Below are 20,156 nucleotides of genomic sequence, written 5' to 3' on the forward strand. Positions count from 1 at the left end.
TGCCAAGGGGGAGAGGAATTACGCATTGGGCGGTTGGCCAATGTGCGATAAATGCTTGATAATGCTTATGTTTGAACAATAATAAGGCTTAAACGTCAACTACACAATTTTTTTTTATTTATATAAAATGTGTTCCCTTTTAATACTAAAAAAATTGGCATATAATTAGAGCCAGTGCATTTTCCAATGCAAAAGAATAGCATATTCAATAGTAACAAATCGTCATTTATATCATGATGACGTGATATTCAGGAAATGTTATGGTGAACATATTTGTAGGGCGTCCTCTTAGATGATTGTCATAGATATAGGCTGGGCTAAATAAACAGTTGGCAGAAGGCCAGAGCGTAGGCCTACTGGTGATAACCTTAGGTCATTACCCTTCCAGTTCCACCATGACAAGGCACACGTCATTCCAGTTTCACTATAACATAAACATAACATAGACACACATGCTGTCAAAGTTTGGTCTGACACTTCAGACCATGTATTTCATTATCTGTCGTTCCACAGGGTGTAGCAGGCCCACCACCCTTTTCAGTCTTAGAGTGCATCTTGCGAAACGCTTCCTGTATCTCCAGGGGAGATAAGTTGTTGGTTTCAGGAACGTTGATCCCCACAAACGTTGCAAGGGCGATGGTGAAGAACAGGAAAATCAGAAAACAATAGCTTTCCAGATGTTTCTGAACAAACAGAAACAGAAACACAACAACAACAAGTAATGATGAGCAGCAGGAAACATCCAACATTACTTCATATGGTGTGAGGCCTGTGTGGTAATGTCCCGCATCGGGCAGTACCAGACCTACCACAAGGAGAGGGAAGACCATCCCCACGACAAAGAGACCGACCCAGTTGATGCTGCAGGCCAGAGCGTAGCCCGCTGGTTTGTAGGACTGGGTGAAGAACTCCGCCAGCAGAGACATGGTCACTCCAGCTGAACCAAAACCAAACCAAACGTATGACCACACATACATACAACACAATCAGGGCATATGCATATGATGTTTTATATATAGATCGAGGTGTTTTGTATGACCTACAGGGGCCGCAGGAAAAGGAGAAGATGCTGAGGAAGATGAGGACGATGCTGCAGTAAGGCATCCACTTGACATGATCCTGGGGAACAAGAGAAGAGACACATGGAGTATTTATTTACACATGCCATTCACTAAATTCATAGTTATACTTATTTTTATATATATTTATTTTTACTTATCTTTATTTACTTTACCTTGTATTTTTGCTGCTATGTGGCTGTTGAGGAACTAAGCCTAAAAATGTTTCTCTTGTGTACTTGTGCAATATGATTTAATAAAAATAACTCTGATTCTGATTCTGACATCGTCCTGACTGCTGCCTTTCCTCTGGAAGTGAGGGGCAGGTGATTCCACATGGATGTGTGTGGTTGCAGCGATGTTGTTTTAATGGCATTGGGTTGGAGTCTTACTACCTGCAGGTTAAGGGTGATGGTGAGCAACATCTGGGTAACAGCCATGCATCCGTAGCCACCAATCAGAAGCTTTTTTCTTCCTATGCTTCCAACAGCTACAGCCTGCAAGCCCCAAAGGAACATCACATGAACCCTGCCCCCTGAATTAGGTGCTAGGTGCCCCCAATAACGGCCCGCATGAGGCGCTTCACGGGGAGATTGGAAGGTCACTATTGTTGATTGTAGTATTTTAGCAATACAAATACATCAGTCAACACGACTATGTTTGAAAATACTATATTTATAACATTTATATTTATGATACAATTTAGAAATTGTTCTTCACAGAGAAGGTCACAAGATAGAATAAACAATAATTAAAAGGAGATAATTTATGATAAAACCACGGGAGCTTTATTAAGAGGTAGGAGACTATATCTGTGGTGGTTTTCCTCATTTTTCTAAATGTACAAAACAGGTATGTCTTTGCTATTCCAGCAGGTTATGTGTATTTACCTTCTTCTGAAATTCAACTTGCTGTAAATCAGTAGAACAAAGACGTACTGGGGGACTTACACAGATCACAGAAGAGATGACCTCACACAACCCAGTCCCAAAGGCTACGTAATTCAGTTGGTTTTTTGGGATCCCTGCTGCAGTGAACACTTCAGTGGAATAAAGGTACACCTTGAGTAGGAGAAAGATATGTTGATATCCGGGCAGAAAATGTTATACATACCTATATATGAGAATATGCTTTCAGCCTGAATGTGTTGAACAAATATAGAAACTGGCGTTTGGCAAACTATGTGTGATGAGAGTGGGGTGTTGACTGGTTGAGCTTAATTTACTACTACGACTAAACGCAAGGGTTTTCTGCTGTCCCACTCAACTCCTCTCCTCATCCCCTCCCTTGTTGATTGTTTTACACTTTGAATGCTTTTTACACTTCCATTCATTATTGTTTTCCTTTTCTTGGATGTTTATTTTGCTTTAAGTCTAAAACACTGCCGGGGGTTGCAGCTCTGTAATCTCAGATCCAGCAGTACTACCATGTTATAGCAGAACTTCTGGAGGTAGACGGCAGAGTGCGGTACTGGAAACCAAGAACTGAAAGGGGCGATGTTACGCAACGTTACGCATCGATACGTATCTTTACGCAACGTTACGCTTACACGTCGTTACGCTGCATCACGCATCATCCTGTTTTGTTACGGAGGTTTTCTACCGCTTCTAGAGGGGCCTATGATAGTACAAGGCATTCTAAACCAAATTGAGTAACGAGAGCTGCAAACAATGTTTCAGCATATTTGTTGAACATTTGAAGAAACATGGCCTTAGAGTTCAACAAAATTAATATTAATTTTAGCCTCATCTGGCCTTTTGGGTGTCAGATAAATTGATACATACTTAATGGACAATAAATCTCCATTTTGGCTTTATTTAGTTATTTTTCCTGCTATGCAGTGAAATTAAGTTTGGAGAAGACATGCCCCATCACATGGTGACATTATTTACTAGATTCCATAAGCCATAACGTAGTAATTATCATTGACATTCGCCTAACCTAGCCTACCTAAACTTTTTACTGCTGATTTTAAAGAAAAGCCATTCAATATTTAGTGTGGTAGGGCTAGTACATCTGAATGTATCATTGGATTTTTTGATGGCGATACTTGAGAGAATTGTAGAATTGTAGTAGGTGTAAAATCTGAAATAAATGTAAATATACTGTATCCTGTAATCGTTCGGATCTGTAAAGATGCTAGCAACATGTTGTAATCGCTCACAACTTTAAAGATGTTAACAACATATAGTAACTACGTGCAGCACCCGTGGTTGTTGGCGTTGGCCGACATTCAACAGTTGAATATTGACGGTTTTTGGGCAGTGCACCAAATTTTGACATGGGCAGTTTAACAACCAGCCTTTTGGATTGGTCTTGTGAACGCTTATCAAGAACTGTATGCAGTTAAAGAATGTGATGGTACATTGAGATTGAGAAAAGACTCATTTGGTTTCAGATTTAAGTTTCTATTCGCTGTAATATTCCCAGGGGCAGGGGCAAGGAGAAAAAGTTCCCCTTTACAAAATTGTAAAATTTTTCAATACGTGATTTTATACTTTATAGTTTGTGACATCACATGTGGAAGTCTCCATCGAGGTCTTTAATGGTTTGCAGAACACTACTTAAAAGGTTGAATTAAAGATGTACTGATCATGAGTCGAGATAATCGCAAACCACACTTGGTATGAAATTGTTGCAACACACGTACAGTTCTAGTGACTGAGTATCACTCACAGCATTGATGCCACACAGCTGTATGGCTACGAAGTTAACAATGACTGTCAGCACCACCCATCGCAAGGGGCGGCTCTGCAACAGTTCCATAACTGAGTGGATTTTAATGTCCTGAAGTTCTATTTTCTCCTGCAGCATCTCCTGAGTTTCCACACTGTAGTCCCTGGAACCCCACAACCTCTTAACAGCTGATGGAGAATGGACACAACACAAAGGCCTTATGGTTAAAGACATGTGGCTAGATGTGGCATTAAGAGGTACTCAACGTTATATTGGGTTTGAGGTTGGTAGGCTGACCTCTTTCAAAGCCCTCCTGGTCTCCCCTGTTCAGCAGGAGGTAACGGGGGGACTCTGGCAGGAGAGGAAGGGTGAAGAGCTGGAACAGGGCAACAAACCCACTGAACCCTAGCAGCCAGACCCAGAGGTCCTCTGTTCCCAGCAGCTCTCTGCAGAGGAACCATCAATCAATCCAATTAGCAGTACTGGATAGTTTCAGATTATAATGTCAAATGTGCAGTCTCTCATCATGCTATGATATTAAAAGGGTGTGATGTTGGTGGTGTGTGTGTGTGGGGGGGGGGGGGGGGGGGGAGGTAATACCAAAATAGAGCCATGTCTAGATCCAAATATCGAAATGTGCAGTTAATTCTCAAAGGCCTTCCCCTAATTTTCTAAACATTTACACTCAAAACAATGTGTGAATTGTCTGTGGCCAACATAAATAAAAGAACACAATCAGAAGTGTAAACCAATCCCCAGAAGATGTCTAATGGATCAGCATTGTTATTTCAACACAGTGTGACTCAACACACTTCTCTGGTGTGTATGTGTTCACTCACTTGATCCCCAGGAGCTGAGCAAAGAACTTCCCTAAAGAGGAAAAGGTAGCAGTAGTCACACCCACCGTTCCTCGCAAATTTTTCGGGGCGGATTCAACCAAATACATCGGATGAACGGTTAAGATGACCCCTTGAGAAGAACCACAGGGAGACATGATTTAGAGAGAGAACAGTCGATTATCCATAATTGAGTGGCTAATTATCTTTTTAATTCCAAATATACATTTATTATGGTGTGTATGATTGTGTGCATGCCTTTGTTGATGGTGAGGAGAGTTATTGAGTAACTATCCATGAGAATCTATAGTAAAAGGGAAAATATAAATAGGTACAGGATATTCTTATGGGCTTACCGGTGTTGACGCCATAGAGAAAACGTGCAACCATGATCATCTCAAAGGACACAGCTCTTTTACTCAGTATCATCAAAACTGCGGCCACGATGGCCACCAGATTGTTCATCAGAAGACATTGCTTTCTTAGGATTAAAGAGATTAGAAGATATCAACTTGGACTGAAGCACTTTCTTAAAAATTGTTCACAAAGAGACTGGCAGACAAAAAAACGGTTTAAAAAATTACATAATTGAAAACTAGCAAACAGGGACATGGTTAACATGAAGCATTGGCAACTCAATACTGACAACTGATGGCCTCAGTCCGTCAGTCAGTACAGTTTTATATTGGCTAGATGTGGGTCTGATTTGCCAAAATGAGTTAAAGGAGGGTGCTGTAGCTCAGTCTAGAAGTCTGAAATTAAGCCTAGCTTATTCTTAGAAGAGGGATATGACCGAGGATGGTCAAGACGGCAACACTGAAAACTTGGATGATGGTGATGTCCAGGATTGAGGAAGTCCAAGATGGAAGAGAGTCACTACTTTCTCCTGGAAGGAGTCCTGTAGCCGGGCCAGAGGTCAATTTCAGGGTTCACGGTCTGACGGCTGAACGTGAGGTGGATTTGCAGGTTTCAGGGAAAGTGACCATTTCTGTGACAGGGTTTCTCGTTCTGCACATATGTGGAACAGGTCACCACAAAGTACCTGATAACTTCTTCTTTGATGGGTCACCAAAATGTATGAACTCTAGTTTTCTATCAGCATTATTACTGCCAGACCCTGGAGAAAATCTTGGTGGACACAAACCCTAACCCTTGGATCCATAGCCCTCCAATGATTATCCCAAATCTCCAAAAGTCCAATAGAATCATTTCAGTTGAGTCAAATGGAAGATCTTCTGGTGCTCGGTCTCAGGATAGGAGAGGAGGATCCAATCTAAGTTACACCAACCAAGCTTGACATTAGTGACTCATTTTGGGGATGTTCTTGAGATTCGTGTCGTCCATCCGAAGGATGAAATGGATAGTTGGAGCCCTCCAGTCAATGTATTGAATTCTCTAGAACCAGACTCACTTCAAGAAAAGGTTGACAAAGCGACGGGAGAAGTCCCAAACTTGTGATACTTTGCAATACTGTGTACCGTGGATTGAGACAGGAGTCAACACCCACATCCTAGATGGGCTCTTTGACAACATTGAGAGCAGAATGACCCAACTAGACTTTTTGTTGAAACAACAAGTATATTAACTCAACATTTGACTGTAAATACTTTTTTATAAAGAATCAAATCGGGTTATTTAGAGGAAATATCATAATCACAAACATGTTACAAAATAAACACCTGCAACCAGCCAACCAGCAACCTGCAATCACTCAGGGTTAGATATTAAAACGATTGCATGGACGCTGGAATCTACACTCTGGCAGGTAAAAATACTAAATTCTAAAATGAAATGTTGGACCCTGATCCCACCAGAAGAATGAGTCAGGGGGACGGGGGCGCCCTCTCCTCCTAATGAGAGGCTTCTGGTTGTACAACGTCGGCTCCTGAATCCTGATGCGGAGCTGTCATTCATTATTTTTCTCAGGAAGAAACACAGAGGTGTTGAACCCTATCAGTGCGGATTGGAGTTCTTCGAATTGGTGATCCTTTTCCGTTCTTATGTCACGGTGACTCTGCAGTAACCACTGACCTGCCGTACTTCTTGCCCATTTGTACCGCCAGCAGAGAGCCCAGCAGACCTCCGACGCAGAAGATGGAGACCAGGAAGGACCAGATCAGAGTCAGCTGCCACTCCTCCAGGGGGAGCCCATAGCGCTCCGTAGACGTTGTGTTCACCAGCTCCTTTATAAACTATAAGCATCACTTATAAGCTTCTGACCAACTGCGTGCGTGCGTGTGTGCGTGCGTGCGTGCGTGCGTGCGTGCGTGCGTGCGTGCGTGCGTGTGTCCGTCCGTGTGTGTGTGTGTGTGCGTCCGTGTGTGTGTGTGTGTGTGTAATGTTCAGTAAAATCTCATATATTTGTGAGGGATGGATTCTATGGACTGCTATTTTAGAACAAGAACCAGGGTGAGAACCTAGAGAGATCCTTTAACGTCTCAGTAACTGAATACACTCTGCAAGTTAGACACAAAGCATGTGATGTATATTATAAATAAAGCTCTATATCTATGAAGTTTTGCTTACCAAAGAGGGAGAAGTCATGACTGCTATATTGAAGCCATACTGAAACGTTCCACCGATTCCAGTAATGAAGACCGCAGCAACTAAGAGAGGACACTCTAGCTGCAGAAAGAGAGAAGGTTTCATCTTCATATCCTAGTAAGGGGCTCCTTTAAAAATACACTTGTACGCCATATAATAATGATACAAAGTAGCATCACTCACCAGGGACGTGGATTGCTTTGCCATTGCTGAAGTAATGTCCTTGTCCTGTCTAGGATGTGGTCAGATACAGACGCTTTCAGACTGGTGGCGTTGAAACATTAACTGCTCACTGTAATGGTCACGTTTTTAAAGCACAGGCTCTTTAAAACAAGGAGAAAGAAGAACATCCATTTATTCAGTTCATCGTATTGAACGGTCTCCTTGTGTGGGCTGTTGCATTAGTAAAAGGAGTCCAGTACAGGGACAGCAAGGACGATTTCAGTAAAAGATTTGAACTTGGACTTTGATTGCAGGAAGACATTAGTGTCTGAGGCGTTTGGGACATACATTTGGAATGTTTCGGAATGGCCAACCAATTATTATCGATAATGAGCCATCTCATTCAGATTTTTTTGTAGCATGAGGCTCAATTGTTTAGGTGAACAACAATGAACGTTTTTATAAAATAATATAAAATGCATAAATAGTTCAATAATTTCTTTAAGAGCAATAACAAACAGGATATTTTAACAAATTAATATGGGCAAATGAATAAAGGGATTAAAGTGATGTTGAAACCAAAGTAATGTGTGACGGGGAAGACAATATGGCTGTGATTAGTATGCATAAAGCACCTCACAGTAAGGTTGACCTTCACTTGTTGGATCAATAGAGGCTGTAGGAGCAGAAGGGAAAATACAGACTGAAAGACGCTGAAGTTGAAGTATGTCGTAAATCGTTTATTAGTTTGAAAGAATAGAGATTATGATGCCTATTTTTTTAAACATGCTATATTTATTAAGTGCAGAGGAATGCTTTTGATATCTTAATAAAACAGCGCTAAATAAAGGTTATAAAACTGGTGGTTATTTGAAATATATATATATATATATATATATATATATATATATATGTGTGTGTATATGTGTGTGTATATGTGTGTGTGTGTGTGTGTGTGTGTGTGTGTGTGTGTGTGTGTGTGTGTGTGTGTGTGTGTGTGTGTGTGTGTGACTCTGTTAAAAGGCTATTGATCTCAATAATTGCTAAACCCTGGCCCTGACCCTCAGTAACAGCACAGTTAAATATTATCATCATGCTGGGAGTCCTTAACTCAACTGTGTATTTCCATGAAAATCAGTGACAAGAAATGGCACAAGGACAGCTTTCATTGAATGAAGTAAATAATTATCTATTTAACTTGATCTATGAAACAATCTGCGGACCAAAACAAGTGCAGATGGTATGGATTGTGGATCAGATCTATAGGAAGGGACAGACAACTGATTTGGTGTTTTAATCCATTTCTCCACTGCAGACTCTGGGAGAGGAAGAAGTCACCTCCTCATATAGTTCAGGCTACCCCTATGGTACAAGATAGGGTGGAGATACTGCTGGGGGAAGCCTAGGAGGCAGGATGGGTGAATGGTTAGGCAGACCCGAGGATGCAGTGTTCGGGTCCCCGGTTAAAGGTTGTATCAACAATGTTGGGCGATGTCACTTCTGTTGGTGTTTGAAGCGAGATCCCAAACAAACAGAACCTTCCGTCGTTTGTACATCCAGTAAAAACTATCATAAACGCAGTGCAAAACCCCACAACACCAACCCCTTGTCAATGATTGGTTGGTGTACTATTTATTTTGGTTTTCACAAATCAGTGACTTTATTTCCAGGGTAGCGGCACATAAGCTTATGGTATGGACTGTGTTCATATGACTAAAACAAGAATGACTGTTAGTAAAGATCAACTAAGCAATTCTTCACGGGGACTTTTTCAGAAGCAGCCACCTTTTGTTAATAACCATCAGCAAGCAAAACAGTTTGAACATCCCCAAAACTTTAAGCTACCCTAGTACTTGTTGCAACACTAAAATGAATTTGTGAATTATGAAAATAGTTCCAACTATTTCCCAATGTATACAAGCAATGGATTATTAAATTCCTTCCACATTTCTGAAACATTCAAGCTCATTCAAACACTGCAAGCCATTTAATGCAGCCAAACAGCCAGCATGTTAATTCAACACCTGATACCCGGGCTGGCCAATTAACGTCCCTAGAGAGCAGAAGGCAGCAGTACACCTGCCATTCCTCGCTCACTCTTTGGGGCACATTCCACCAAGAACATTGTGTGAACAGTATGCTGACCCCTTGAGATGAGCAACACGGAGCCATCATTTATGAGAGCAGTCGATTCCCTTTAATTGTGTGGCTAACGACCAAGTAGAAATTGATTGCATGATATGTGTGTGTGACTGTGTGTCTGTGTGTGCGTCTGTGTGAAGTCTTGTCCTGTCCAACAGGACACTTGAGCACTAGTCGCTGTGGTAAATTGTCTACCACTTAAATCAAATATTGAGTTTATGTTTCCGTCTGAGAGTCAAATAATTAATTCATCAATACCTGTAACGATACACAGCTGATAGACACAGGATCTTTATTCCAGTGGTGTTGGGAGCAGTAAAGACAGGGAAAATATATATTTATGTTTCAAACATTCATTTTTGCTTAGTGATTTGTTGTGTTTTTACAACTTAAGTTTGTTAAAAGTTGAATCACATGAGCAGAGACTAGAGTGAGAAAGAAATATCACCCCTTACCAACTTTTGTTGTAAGAAAAAATAGATAAATCAAATTATTTGAAATAAAATACAATTATTATGGCCACATAGCCCTAGAATATGACCATAATGCAGTACCTCAAAAACTGGGTTACACCAACAAGGCTTTAAGTGAATCAACAATACTTCTCTTACTGTCTATTACTGACTGGCCGCTACTGGCTTACCAGCAGAGACTCCAGCAGACCTCCGATGCAGACCTCCGTTTCAAAGAAACCTGCCACTCCTCCAGATGGAGACTGCAGAAAGTCATTGTGCTCAATGTTTGAGTAAACATTGTTGAACATCAACCAAAAACACATCTTGTCTATTTTGGGAAAGATCAATTGTACAAATCCAAGCTGGGCCATTCTAATAATACAAGTTATATGCAAAGTTAGAACAAATATCTAATCTGTTTCTATTAAAACACCATACCGTATCTCCCTATCGGATCTCTCAATCCGCCTACTGGAACAACATGCAGTAACGGCCTTCAGGGGGCGACAAAGGGTTGACTTACATTTATTTACAGCTTGTCTGTGTGCATGTGTGTGATCGTGTGTGTGTGTGTGTGTCCTCTTGCAGATGAAGACCCCTGTTGTCCTTGCTTGTGGTCATAGTGTGTCATGGCAACAGAGACTGTTGGGGGAGGGGGAGGAATGCTCAAGGAGTCATGGCACAAACACAAAGCCCCCACCCAGCCGTGGCGACGGCTGATTAGCATGAATAATGGAAGACCCCCAGGTTCCTGCTACACGGACCCTTCAGGTTCTTAAACGCTGAATATATCCTCATTATTGTAGTGTGAACCCTAGTGCAGGCAGGGTGACCTACTCAGCTAGGGCTTTTAAAAGAGCCCCACCCCCCACCCTATCCCACCCCTGCCTGTCCCATCAACCCCCTCACCCCACCCCACTATTCCCCACCACCACCATACACTACCCTAACCGCCACTATCCTAACCCGCCCTATCCCACCCAATTTCCAATTCTGGACCGTGTTTAGTAGCACTTAACCTGCAGCCAATGAGCAGGAGGTACAGCTGAGGAGTGATGGAGGAGCAGAAGAAGCGACAGAGGAGAGGTAGAGAAGCAGTCTCATGTTCCCCGTCTCTGGCCGTAATGAAGCCCTTAATAGCTCGGTGTTAATGGGGGGCTTGGGTGGTACGCCGCTGCTCTTGAAGCTCGTCTTTAAAGTACAGAGGGTCAACGACATGGTCGACATTCCCCCTCCTCTGGGGAATGAGAAGAAAGAGGAGACGACCTGAAGCAGAAGACCAACCTTGGAAAAGAAACAGGAAGGGGTGTTCCTCATGAGCGGAGGCGATGGGAGGACACCTGGTCCACGCACTCCAGCAGGTTTGCAATTAAAAAGCCTTTATTAACGAGTGGGCCGTGACAGAGCATGCACAGCGCTGCGTGTCGCATCGGGCCTTCCTCAGGGGGTTTTCCTCGACTACAAATGTTGTTTCCTTCTGATTCCGCTGGGGGACAACTTCGTATGTCTCCCACAGCAAAAACTCAAATATGTGGAGAGTCAAATCTAAATCTGCCTAAAGGATACAGAGGAATGCTGGATGTGTGCCTGCAAACACATTTCAACATTTCAAAAGTATTTATTCAGAATATTTCAACTCGACCAATCGCACCCACTATTCAAAGCTTGGCAGCACTTCCACATTGAGGTTATTCAAGGATAACCTGGAGATCTGAAAATCACTGAGAAAACCAAGTCCCACAATGTGGGATGTTTAAACGTGGGGTATTCTCTCTTGCCCCAATTATCCAACTTCTATCCCACATCTGTATGGATAAGTACCCAAACTACTGATTACATACGTTTCCTTATCCAAGTGAACACACAAGTAACCATCGGACCATATCGCATCATGTTTGTTTATTTCTGCCCTCTAAGTGAACACTAGTGTTATTGTCCACTACACTTTGCAGGTCGTCATATCATCACCCCCCTGAGGGCGTCCCAGGGCGAGTCCCACAGCAGGACGTGTTCTGATGTATTTTGGGCATCACTTGCTCGTCGTGCTTTACAGAAGAAAATGGGAAAAAAAAAAGGCCCAGACGAGTCTATAAATAGTTGAACAATTGAATGACACGTGCGTGCAGTCAAAGATACCATCATAGGCTCCACCCACAATGTGTCCCTGGAACAGTGGCCAAAAATAAAGCGGCAGCATGGCTGCATGTCACCCTTGGGAGGGATGTGAACCCGTAACCCGGGGTGAGAACCCCCCCCCCCCCCGCCCCCCTCCTCCTCCCATGTGGCCAGTATTGCCCTTCAGCGAGCCACTTAAGCCAGATTGCTTCAGTAAATCTTCAGCCCCAACACAAATGACTCGCATGTCAGTTGAGGGAGACGCAGCCCTCTGCCCGCACACAGTGAGCAGCGCTAGGCTAACCGCCATCCATGACTATCAGCCAGGCGGGAGGACAACATGGCTGCCAGAGAGAGACCAAGAAGAGCCGGTCTGCCTTCCTCCCAGAATACAGGGGGACGGTGAAAGTCTGTGTGCATATGGCCCTCCCACCCACAAGGGATTTGGTAAACACACCTGTTCAGTCACTAGCGTGGCTAACACCCTCGTACAGCCCAAAGGTCCATTGCTGTCAGGAATAACGTTCCGATTCATTTTTTCTCGCATGGCGGATGACATAATGAAATGAATCGTCAAACGGGCCTTTGAGGAGCCATCAGGGTCCATTAGCGGTCACTATTGACGCAGCCGATACTCGATAGCATTCAGCTTAGCTGATTAAATGAACAGAAAGAGAGAGTTGTCCATTTTAAAAGGGCTTAATGGTCCCTTGACTGCAAGGCTCTCTACACTATAATGGAGTGATGAATAAGACAGTACAAGCTTCTGGATCCTCTCTGACAATATGCCAACAACTGATAATACATTTACAGTTAGATCTCGATTCCTCAATTCCAAAATAATCGACTAACTAATCTTAATATGACAGTATTAACATTAGAAGAGTATACATGATGAGCATCCTGTCTCGAGCAAAGCTGTCATGACTACTTGAGCTTAACTTAACCTTTTAACCGCTCCCTTCTGCCCTCAACACCATTACCAGGGGAGCATGTCCGCAGCCCCCAAAGTCATTCATCACTAATTCATTGATGCTTGGGAATAACCGCTGGTGAGAGGCTGCACCATACCGGTCCTTCCAATTAACCACAACAAGGTCTCCTCTCTGAAACCGGTAGCTTGCGTTCTTTTTTTGGTTGGAAACAAAAAACGTGATTTCAAAATGAGTCTATCCACACTTGGAGCCACACTTGGTAGAAATCAACCAGCATAAAATAGCCTCCAATGAATACTGGAGGACAGATGGTGACATCAGCCTCCCTCACAACAGACTCGCAGGTTACTCACTCTCTAGTCTTATGCAGGTCTCCTCTCTTATAAACGAAAAGGCTGTTTCCTCACTACTTGTTAAAGAACTGTTGATGAATCGTTAAGCCTGAGTGGATAAAAAAAATATTTTATCAATATTGTTGTACTCAAACATGTTAATCGGCATGATTATCGACACATGCTATTGACATGAGGCAAAACATTAAAGGTTGGGTATGGGTTTGCGAAACGCCAGCAGATTTTGAAAATACACTACTCAAATGGTCCTACCCCCTCTCCTTCAACGCTGACTCTGACTCCGCCCATTCCAAGTACATGGACGCCCAATCATGCACGAGCGCGAACAAAGATGCACGAGAGCGATCCACTAGCTAGTTAGCTAGCTCCAGTAGCTACCACAGGATAACAACAAATAAAAGCTTGCTATTTCACGAGCTTTGAGTAAGTGCACGGAGGGGTCATGCGCGGGGAGGGGGGGGGGGGGGGGGGGGAGTTTTTCGAGCCCTGCCCGTTCCACAGATGATTGACTTGTTTAATTTTCATGTCAGTACTTCTAACTCAGTGGCTGTAAGTGGTTTATGATAAGGATTTCAAGTAATTTTACAAAAAAGGCCAAAAAAGAGAATTCCATACCCAACCTTTAAGATTATACAATAGGCAAAAATGCATCAATGCAATGCATGTTTACTCAATACTCAGTTAAATCCATTTGAGTTTGAATATATTTTTTGACATATAAATAAAATAACCAACTCATTCACCCTCCAACAAGAACCCTGAGTGACATTAGGGTAAAGGGTATATTGATTCAGGATATTGATTGGTCATGATGCTTATGGTAGGGTAGGATTAAAAGGGGACGGTATGAAAGTACCTCAGAACTAAAGGCCTAACATGCAGGCTATCATCATACAAAGACACAGCCACCACGCTGTGTGTTCATATAGCCAACAGCATCGCACAGGAAAGCCCAGCTGGTTTCCTTTACATTAAGGAAGTACAACTGGGATCGCAATGAATGATTCAGGGCAGCTGGGGGAGTGTGTATTCCTGTGGTATGAAAGTGCGGCAGCTATGAAATACACAGCATCCCATACAAACCCTATTCTAAATATTTGCCACATACCTTCTGTAGAAAAGTGTTTGACTATAAATGTTTATTCCAATGATAAACCAGAACTCCAAAGCTGCTATTGGGATTTGCTGGTAACTGAAATATGTTACAACCACCAATCGTTATTTCCTGATAATTAATTAACTGATTACCTACACGACATACAATTATTAGCTCTTACATTTACATTGACATTTTGGAAATTTAGCAGACGCTTTTATCCAAAGAGACTTACAATAAGTACATTTTTCAGAAGAAAGAGAAACAATTTATCACTGTCGGTAAAGGAGCTTTTCTTTTTACACTAAGCTCTTTCATTTTAATTTATAAGTGTTGTTTTTATTTAATGAATAATAAACTTCATTGAGCTTTTGGCGTTATAAATTGGTCAGTGTGCGTATACTTAACATCTTAATTGTGCTCTTTCAAATGCTATATAACTTAAAACCTAGGCTATAAATGATGGCAGTTGTTTATTTTGATGAGAACTTTTCAAAAAGTAATCCGTTACTTTCCAAGAAAGCAATCCCCAAAAGTAACAAATTACTTTCCGAAAGGTAATCTGTTACTTCTGAAGAAAGTTATCTTTAACTTTTCAAAAAGGCAATCAGTTTATTTTAAAAATAGTTATCTGTAGCTTTTAAAAAAAAAAAGATACATTTCCAAAAAGGTAATCTTTTTTTTCCAAAAAGCTATCAAAACTTTTCGAAAGAAAAATCCCAAACTTCTCAAAAAGTACTCTTACTTTCCAAGAAAGTCATCTGTTACTTTTCCAAAAGGAAGCCTTTATTTTCCCCAAAAGTTACCAATCTGTTATGGGGTTTACTACCCTTTCAACTTTTTGTTTTTCAGTAATGCATTCATATTATTCCGGTCCTTCACAAAATAAGTTCCCTAGTTCATAAGTCTATGCATATGATCAAGAATATTAAGATTCTTTCCTTTATCCTCTTAAATTGTCCCATTTTGTTGCCTTTAGTGATCGTGGCTCAAATCAAAAGGGGCAACTGACATTTTCGAAACAAGTCAATAATAAACATATTTGTAATGTTTTAAGGGAATTCACCTGCAACATAAACGAGCAGATGCGATCCCACACCTGCTACCATGCAGTTGAGCAGAGCGCTGCGATTCCTTCAGGTAACCTCAATTCTAGCTTCCTCCTTTGAGTCCCAAACACCGGCATGGCTCCGTCATGTGTCATGTGACAGCAAGAGCTCCTATTTTATAGAGGTAGAGCCTAGATGTTGGCCAGACCGAGGATAGCCTCTGCACGCACACACGCACAGACACACACGCAAACACACGCGCGCTCGCGCGTGCATACACTTTACACAACTTCCGCAAATAGGACTGGGATGTCACGTGATAAGACAGATCCATCCAATCAGCAGCGAGTGCGCATTGCGATCCTGTGCAGAATCCTTTTTTTTCTTTTTTAAAGGGAAGGTATTGATGAATGAAACAACTTTCAGCACCGTGGATAGCTCTACAACACGAGGACAAGCCACTGTGCTCTGTTCAGTCGCGAATCAAAACAGACCGAACAGATTATCGCGAGAGCAGCTTGACCCAACAATTAAAGTATTTGTATGGTATTATTTGAGATAATGTGTGCATGAAATTTGAGCCATAAAGTAACAATAAACAAACAATACCCTAATAATAGTTGTTACACTAGTTGCACTGTATCGTACCATATAGGAACAAATATGTTTCTGCTGCAATACGAAGACGTTTGGATGACAGGTCCAGTCTTTGCTTTATGGCTCCCAGCTGCTCAATTTCGAACAGTTGCCTGTATTTCCTCTGGGTGATATAAATCCTCGACCCATTAATAAACCGGCCGCTGGCCACAGCATCAATCTATGGCTGCAGACCAGAGTCCTGAGAACAGGCGCCTTCTCAGGTGGTCGGTGACCAGGCCCCGGACCAGTGACGGATGACCCCCTCCTGTGAATTACACATGACGATACCTGGATTTTATTACCCTGCGTAATCAATCAAATAGAAAATAGTGCTCATTAAAAAAAGCAGCATTTTATCTTCGAATCGTACGAGTTATATGTGCAGTTCAGTTAAGAGGTCGGCTGTTAATTAAGGAAAGATTGGAGAGAAAAAGCAAGACTGGGACTGAATAGTCTCCACTGATGAATCACCTGAAAGCACATAATGAAAACCAATAAAAACAGGCATGCAGTAGTTCCCACTATGCAGCACTCATATATGAAGTTGGTTGACCAATTCAGACCGAAGTAAGTACAGTTGTCATATTCACTTCATTTTATTGTTTTGGATCGGGCTTCTAATAATTTGCGCGCGTCAAATGTTTTATTTTTTTCATTAATGAGAGAAAACAAAGTGATGTGTCTCGTCTTCAGGACGTTTTTCTCTGCCTCTCCATTTAAATACCTGCTCGGGTTCCCGGACCCATAGGGTTGCAACCTGTTCATGACGTCAGGACCAGTTGTTTTGGTGCCTCTCTTTAATCGGAGGCGTCACACTTCCACCGGAGCCGAAATGGATCCATTCATGCACCGCGTTGGTCCTCCCGTAGCCACGACGCCCCGTGTCGGGGACTCTCCGGTGCCCGACCGCTGCTGTTCAGAGCAGCACTGACATGGAAACCCCATTACATCTGCACAACGATTTCTATCACGAGCCGCAACAGCAACGGCAGCAGCAACAGCAGCGGCAGCAGCAGCAGCAGTTCAACCACCACCACCAGCAGTGTACCTACCAGCAGCACCACCACCAACACCAGCAGCAACAGCACCACCAGCCCCAGCACCACCTCCAGCAGCAGCAGCAGAACCACCACCACCAGCAGCAACACCACCTCCAGCAGCAGCAGCAGCAGCAGCAGCAGCAGCAGCAGCAGCAGCAGCAGCTCTACTGCAGGCGCGGGGATCGCTCCACTAAGCAGTACGAGCGGGGCTGCACCTGCAGCCACTGTGCAGTATATGATGCGAGGAGAGGCGACGTCGTCCGCGGGACATCGCCGACCACCGGGGCGGCAACTTTGAGGACGCCCTCGGTCACGTCTTCCCGGCGAGGCGGTCAGTCCCATAGCGTCTGCGAGCTCACTCCTGCTTCCAGCCATGGTAGTTCATCCAGACACCATCCTCCTCCGCCGCCTCCTCCACCTCCTCCACCTCCTCCTCCTCCTCCTCCTCCCCCTCCTCAGCAGCAGCAGCGGGGCAGCCTGGGCAGCAGCCACGAAGAGAGTAACTCCTGTAACGCAATGAGCAGCTGCAGATACAACGGCGGCGTGATGCGTCCGCTGAGCAACTTGAGCTCGTCCCGCAGAAACCTACACGAGTTCGATTCCGAGTCCCAGCCTCTGCAGCCCATTTCCACGGCGGATGCGTCGGACACTCTAGCGTCTAAGCCTGACAACAACTCCACCACCCTGATGCCGTACTCATCGGGGGAAGGGGGTGGCGGCGGACACAGTGGCGGCAAATCGGGGAAAAAGAAGAACCAGAACATAGGGGAGAAGCTTGGGCACCGGAGGGCCCTGTTCGAGAAACGGAAGAGACTCAGCGACTACGCGCTGATCTTCGGGATGTTTGGGATAGTTGTTATGGTTATAGAGACGGAGCTCTCATGGGGAGCCTACGGGAAGGTAAGTGACTTTGTGCCCCTGGCCAGGACCACCTGGATGGGCTGACATTTGACTTATTCGATACTTAGTACAAGAATTATTTCAATGAGATGGTGCCATTGTTTTTAGTTGAATGTGCATTGGCAAAATAATAGGTGGCATGATATGCAATTGTGTACAGTATTTCAGATATAGTTGTTTGGGATAGGGTAAAGAGATACGGCCTGTGAAGAGACAGTGTTGTGGTAGATGAGGGAAGATCAGTAGAACATTGTACATCAGTTGCACACTGTCCCGCACACACACACACACACACACACACACACACACACACACACACACACACACACACACATACACACACACACACACACACACACACACACACACACACACATGCACTTATGTGCATATACGCACATATACACATTTTACATCAGTAGCACACTGTCCCACACGCACACACACGTGCATACGCACATTTACACAGATACACAAACACACACATGAACAAACATGCACATGCATCAACGGATAAACACAACACACCCACACAAACACACACACATACTCACATATGCAGACACATACATGAGCACAGGCACACACACATGCGCACGCATAAGCACACACATATACAGGCTCACACACACATGCACGCACAAGCACGTATATGCAGACACATGCAGACACACATACACACACGCGCTCAAGCATGCACACACATACATACACTTACGACCCAATAGGCTCACTTCAGCACTTCATGTTTTATGTACCATGAAGTTCCATAGAATAGAGTTCATACATACTAGTACATAAACATCACAGATCCACACCTAGAAATCCTTATCTAACACAGAGAATGACCTGCTATACCACATGGGTCAGGTTATAGATAACTAAGTAATGTGATTTTAGATCAATACGTTGTGGTGTGCGTGGCTCTCATGTTGTGTCTCTCTTCCAGGAGTCCTTGTACTCGTTGGCTCTGAAATGCCTGATAAGCCTTTCTACCATCATCCTGCTTGGGCTGATCATCATCTACCACGCCAGAGAGATCCAGGTAAGAACCACGGCCTCCTCGTCTCCACCCATCTACACGCTGCGTTAAGTGGAGGTGCTTCCATCCTCTTCTGACAGCCAATGGGGAGTGCCGTTGTTGAGGAGCGATGAGGTCCTTCCTATGAACTACGTGTGGCAGTCGATAAACCAGGCAGACGGTTTCTTTTTTTTTATGGTATATCTTTTATGGTCACGGCTGTGCTCTTCACATGGTCATCACTCATCTCTGTTCAGTTTGGCTTTACTGAGTCAGTGAGTCGCAGAAACTAGGACATTTTACAGGATAGCAACAGTGGTCGGCTGTTCCATTAATAATTCCTTGGCTTTAAGAAAATATATTCAGAAAAGTCACCTGGTCTCTTGAGCGACACTTTGGACTAAACTAAATGTTACGACCTTGCGTCAGAGCATCGTTGCAGGACTGTGGTCTCCTATGGCTCTGGGCCACACGCTGCCTAATGGCGCTACACATCACGAGTGAGGTGTATGTTGATAACACTCAGCGTGCGTTACACCTCCCACACCTTAACAACTTGAGGTAGTATCTCGGAATACTGCAACATAGACAATTTTTTATATTTAATCTGTGCATAGTGTTACGAGACGGCTTCACCCCAGACACCTTTCGTTTGATCACACGCTCGACAAATAGCTTCAAGAAGCCTTTATCTGCTGCAGCAGTACAACAGCCCTTTTGGCTTTATGTTAAAAACCTACCAGAGTGAAATGGGGACAACACAGAAGGATGTGTCCACCGTGCTTCAGATTGCTGCAAAAGCTTTCTTTGTTTGGGATGAAAGTATTGCATGAAAACTATTTGCATAATTGTATACACAGATTATTTCTTCAGAAGCAGTTTTGTAAGAAGCATTCGGTGTGATTGTATTCTAATTGGATGAAAAAATATTTTTTTGCTCTCTCATTTATTTTTCTCACATTGCATGGCTACCAAACCACATTGTGACACAGAGTGCTTTCATTCAGTATTTTCGTTTGATGCTAGGAGTAGTGTAGCTGACAATACATCAACACACAAAAGCATGTTTTGTGTGTACCTGTGTTATTCAATGTGTGCATTTAGGTAAAGCTTCTATGCTGCTTGGATTTTATAC

General features: G+C 43.3%; 2 protein-coding genes across 4 annotated transcripts in view; one reads left to right on the forward strand and one right to left on the reverse strand.

Moving 5' to 3' along the window:
• Positions 1-100: 100 nt before the first annotated feature.
• Positions 101-15,588, reverse strand: slc2a11l (solute carrier family 2 member 11, like). 2 transcript variants are annotated; one of them, XM_030353536.1, is made up of 13 exons: positions 15,439-15,588; positions 7,298-7,437; positions 7,097-7,195; positions 6,602-6,762; positions 4,927-5,051; positions 4,574-4,703; positions 4,032-4,180; positions 3,735-3,922; positions 2,009-2,119; positions 1,454-1,555; positions 1,044-1,119; positions 810-937; positions 101-683 (listed from the first exon to the last, which is right to left on the reverse strand). In XM_030353536.1, exons 2-13 carry the CDS (start codon positions 7,319-7,321, stop codon positions 459-461), a joined length of 1,518 nt encoding a protein of 505 aa, XP_030209396.1. In that variant the 5' UTR covers positions 7,322-7,437; positions 15,439-15,588; the 3' UTR covers positions 101-458. The 2 variants fall into 2 exon arrangements, with proteins under 2 accessions (XP_030209396.1, XP_030209397.1); XM_030353537.1 differs by lacking the exon at positions 15,439-15,588 and adding an exon at positions 10,062-10,077.
• Positions 15,589-16,782: 1,194 nt separating this feature from the next.
• The window catches only part of kcnn2 (potassium calcium-activated channel subfamily N member 2), a 24,776-nt gene continuing 21,402 nt past the window's right edge, over positions 16,783-20,156 (forward strand). Inside the window, exons 1-3 of one of the 2 annotated variants that reach the window (XM_030353539.1) lie at positions 16,783-17,075; positions 17,265-18,000; positions 18,950-19,045. In XM_030353539.1, the coding sequence (XP_030209399.1) occupies positions 16,993-17,075; positions 17,265-18,000; positions 18,950-19,045 (915 nt within the window). In that variant the 5' untranslated portion in view covers positions 16,783-16,992. Of the gene's footprint in view, positions 17,076-17,235; positions 18,001-18,949; positions 19,046-20,156 lie in introns of those variants that run through there. The other variant, XM_030353538.1, reaches the window with a different exon arrangement.

Source organism: Gadus morhua, chromosome 4, assembly GCF_902167405.1.
Source record: "Gadus morhua chromosome 4, gadMor3.0, whole genome shotgun sequence".
Lineage (NCBI taxonomy): Eukaryota > Metazoa > Chordata > Actinopteri > Gadiformes > Gadidae > Gadus > Gadus morhua.

What these genes read in the sequence shown, in the direction of transcription:
- slc2a11l (XM_030353536.1), bottom strand. Translation starts at nt 7,321, where the DNA reads ATGGCAAAGCAATCCACGTCCCTG. An exon ending in ATGGGCAAGAAGTACGGCAG is followed by an intron (nt 5,052 to 6,601) that starts GTCAGTGGTTAC and finishes TTTAATCCTAAG; the next exon opens with AAAGCAATGTCTTCTGATGA. An exon ending in GCTCAGCTCCTGGGGATCAA is followed by an intron (nt 4,181 to 4,573) that starts GTGAGTGAACAC and finishes GTTCCTCTGCAG; the next exon opens with AGAGCTGCTGGGAACAGAGG.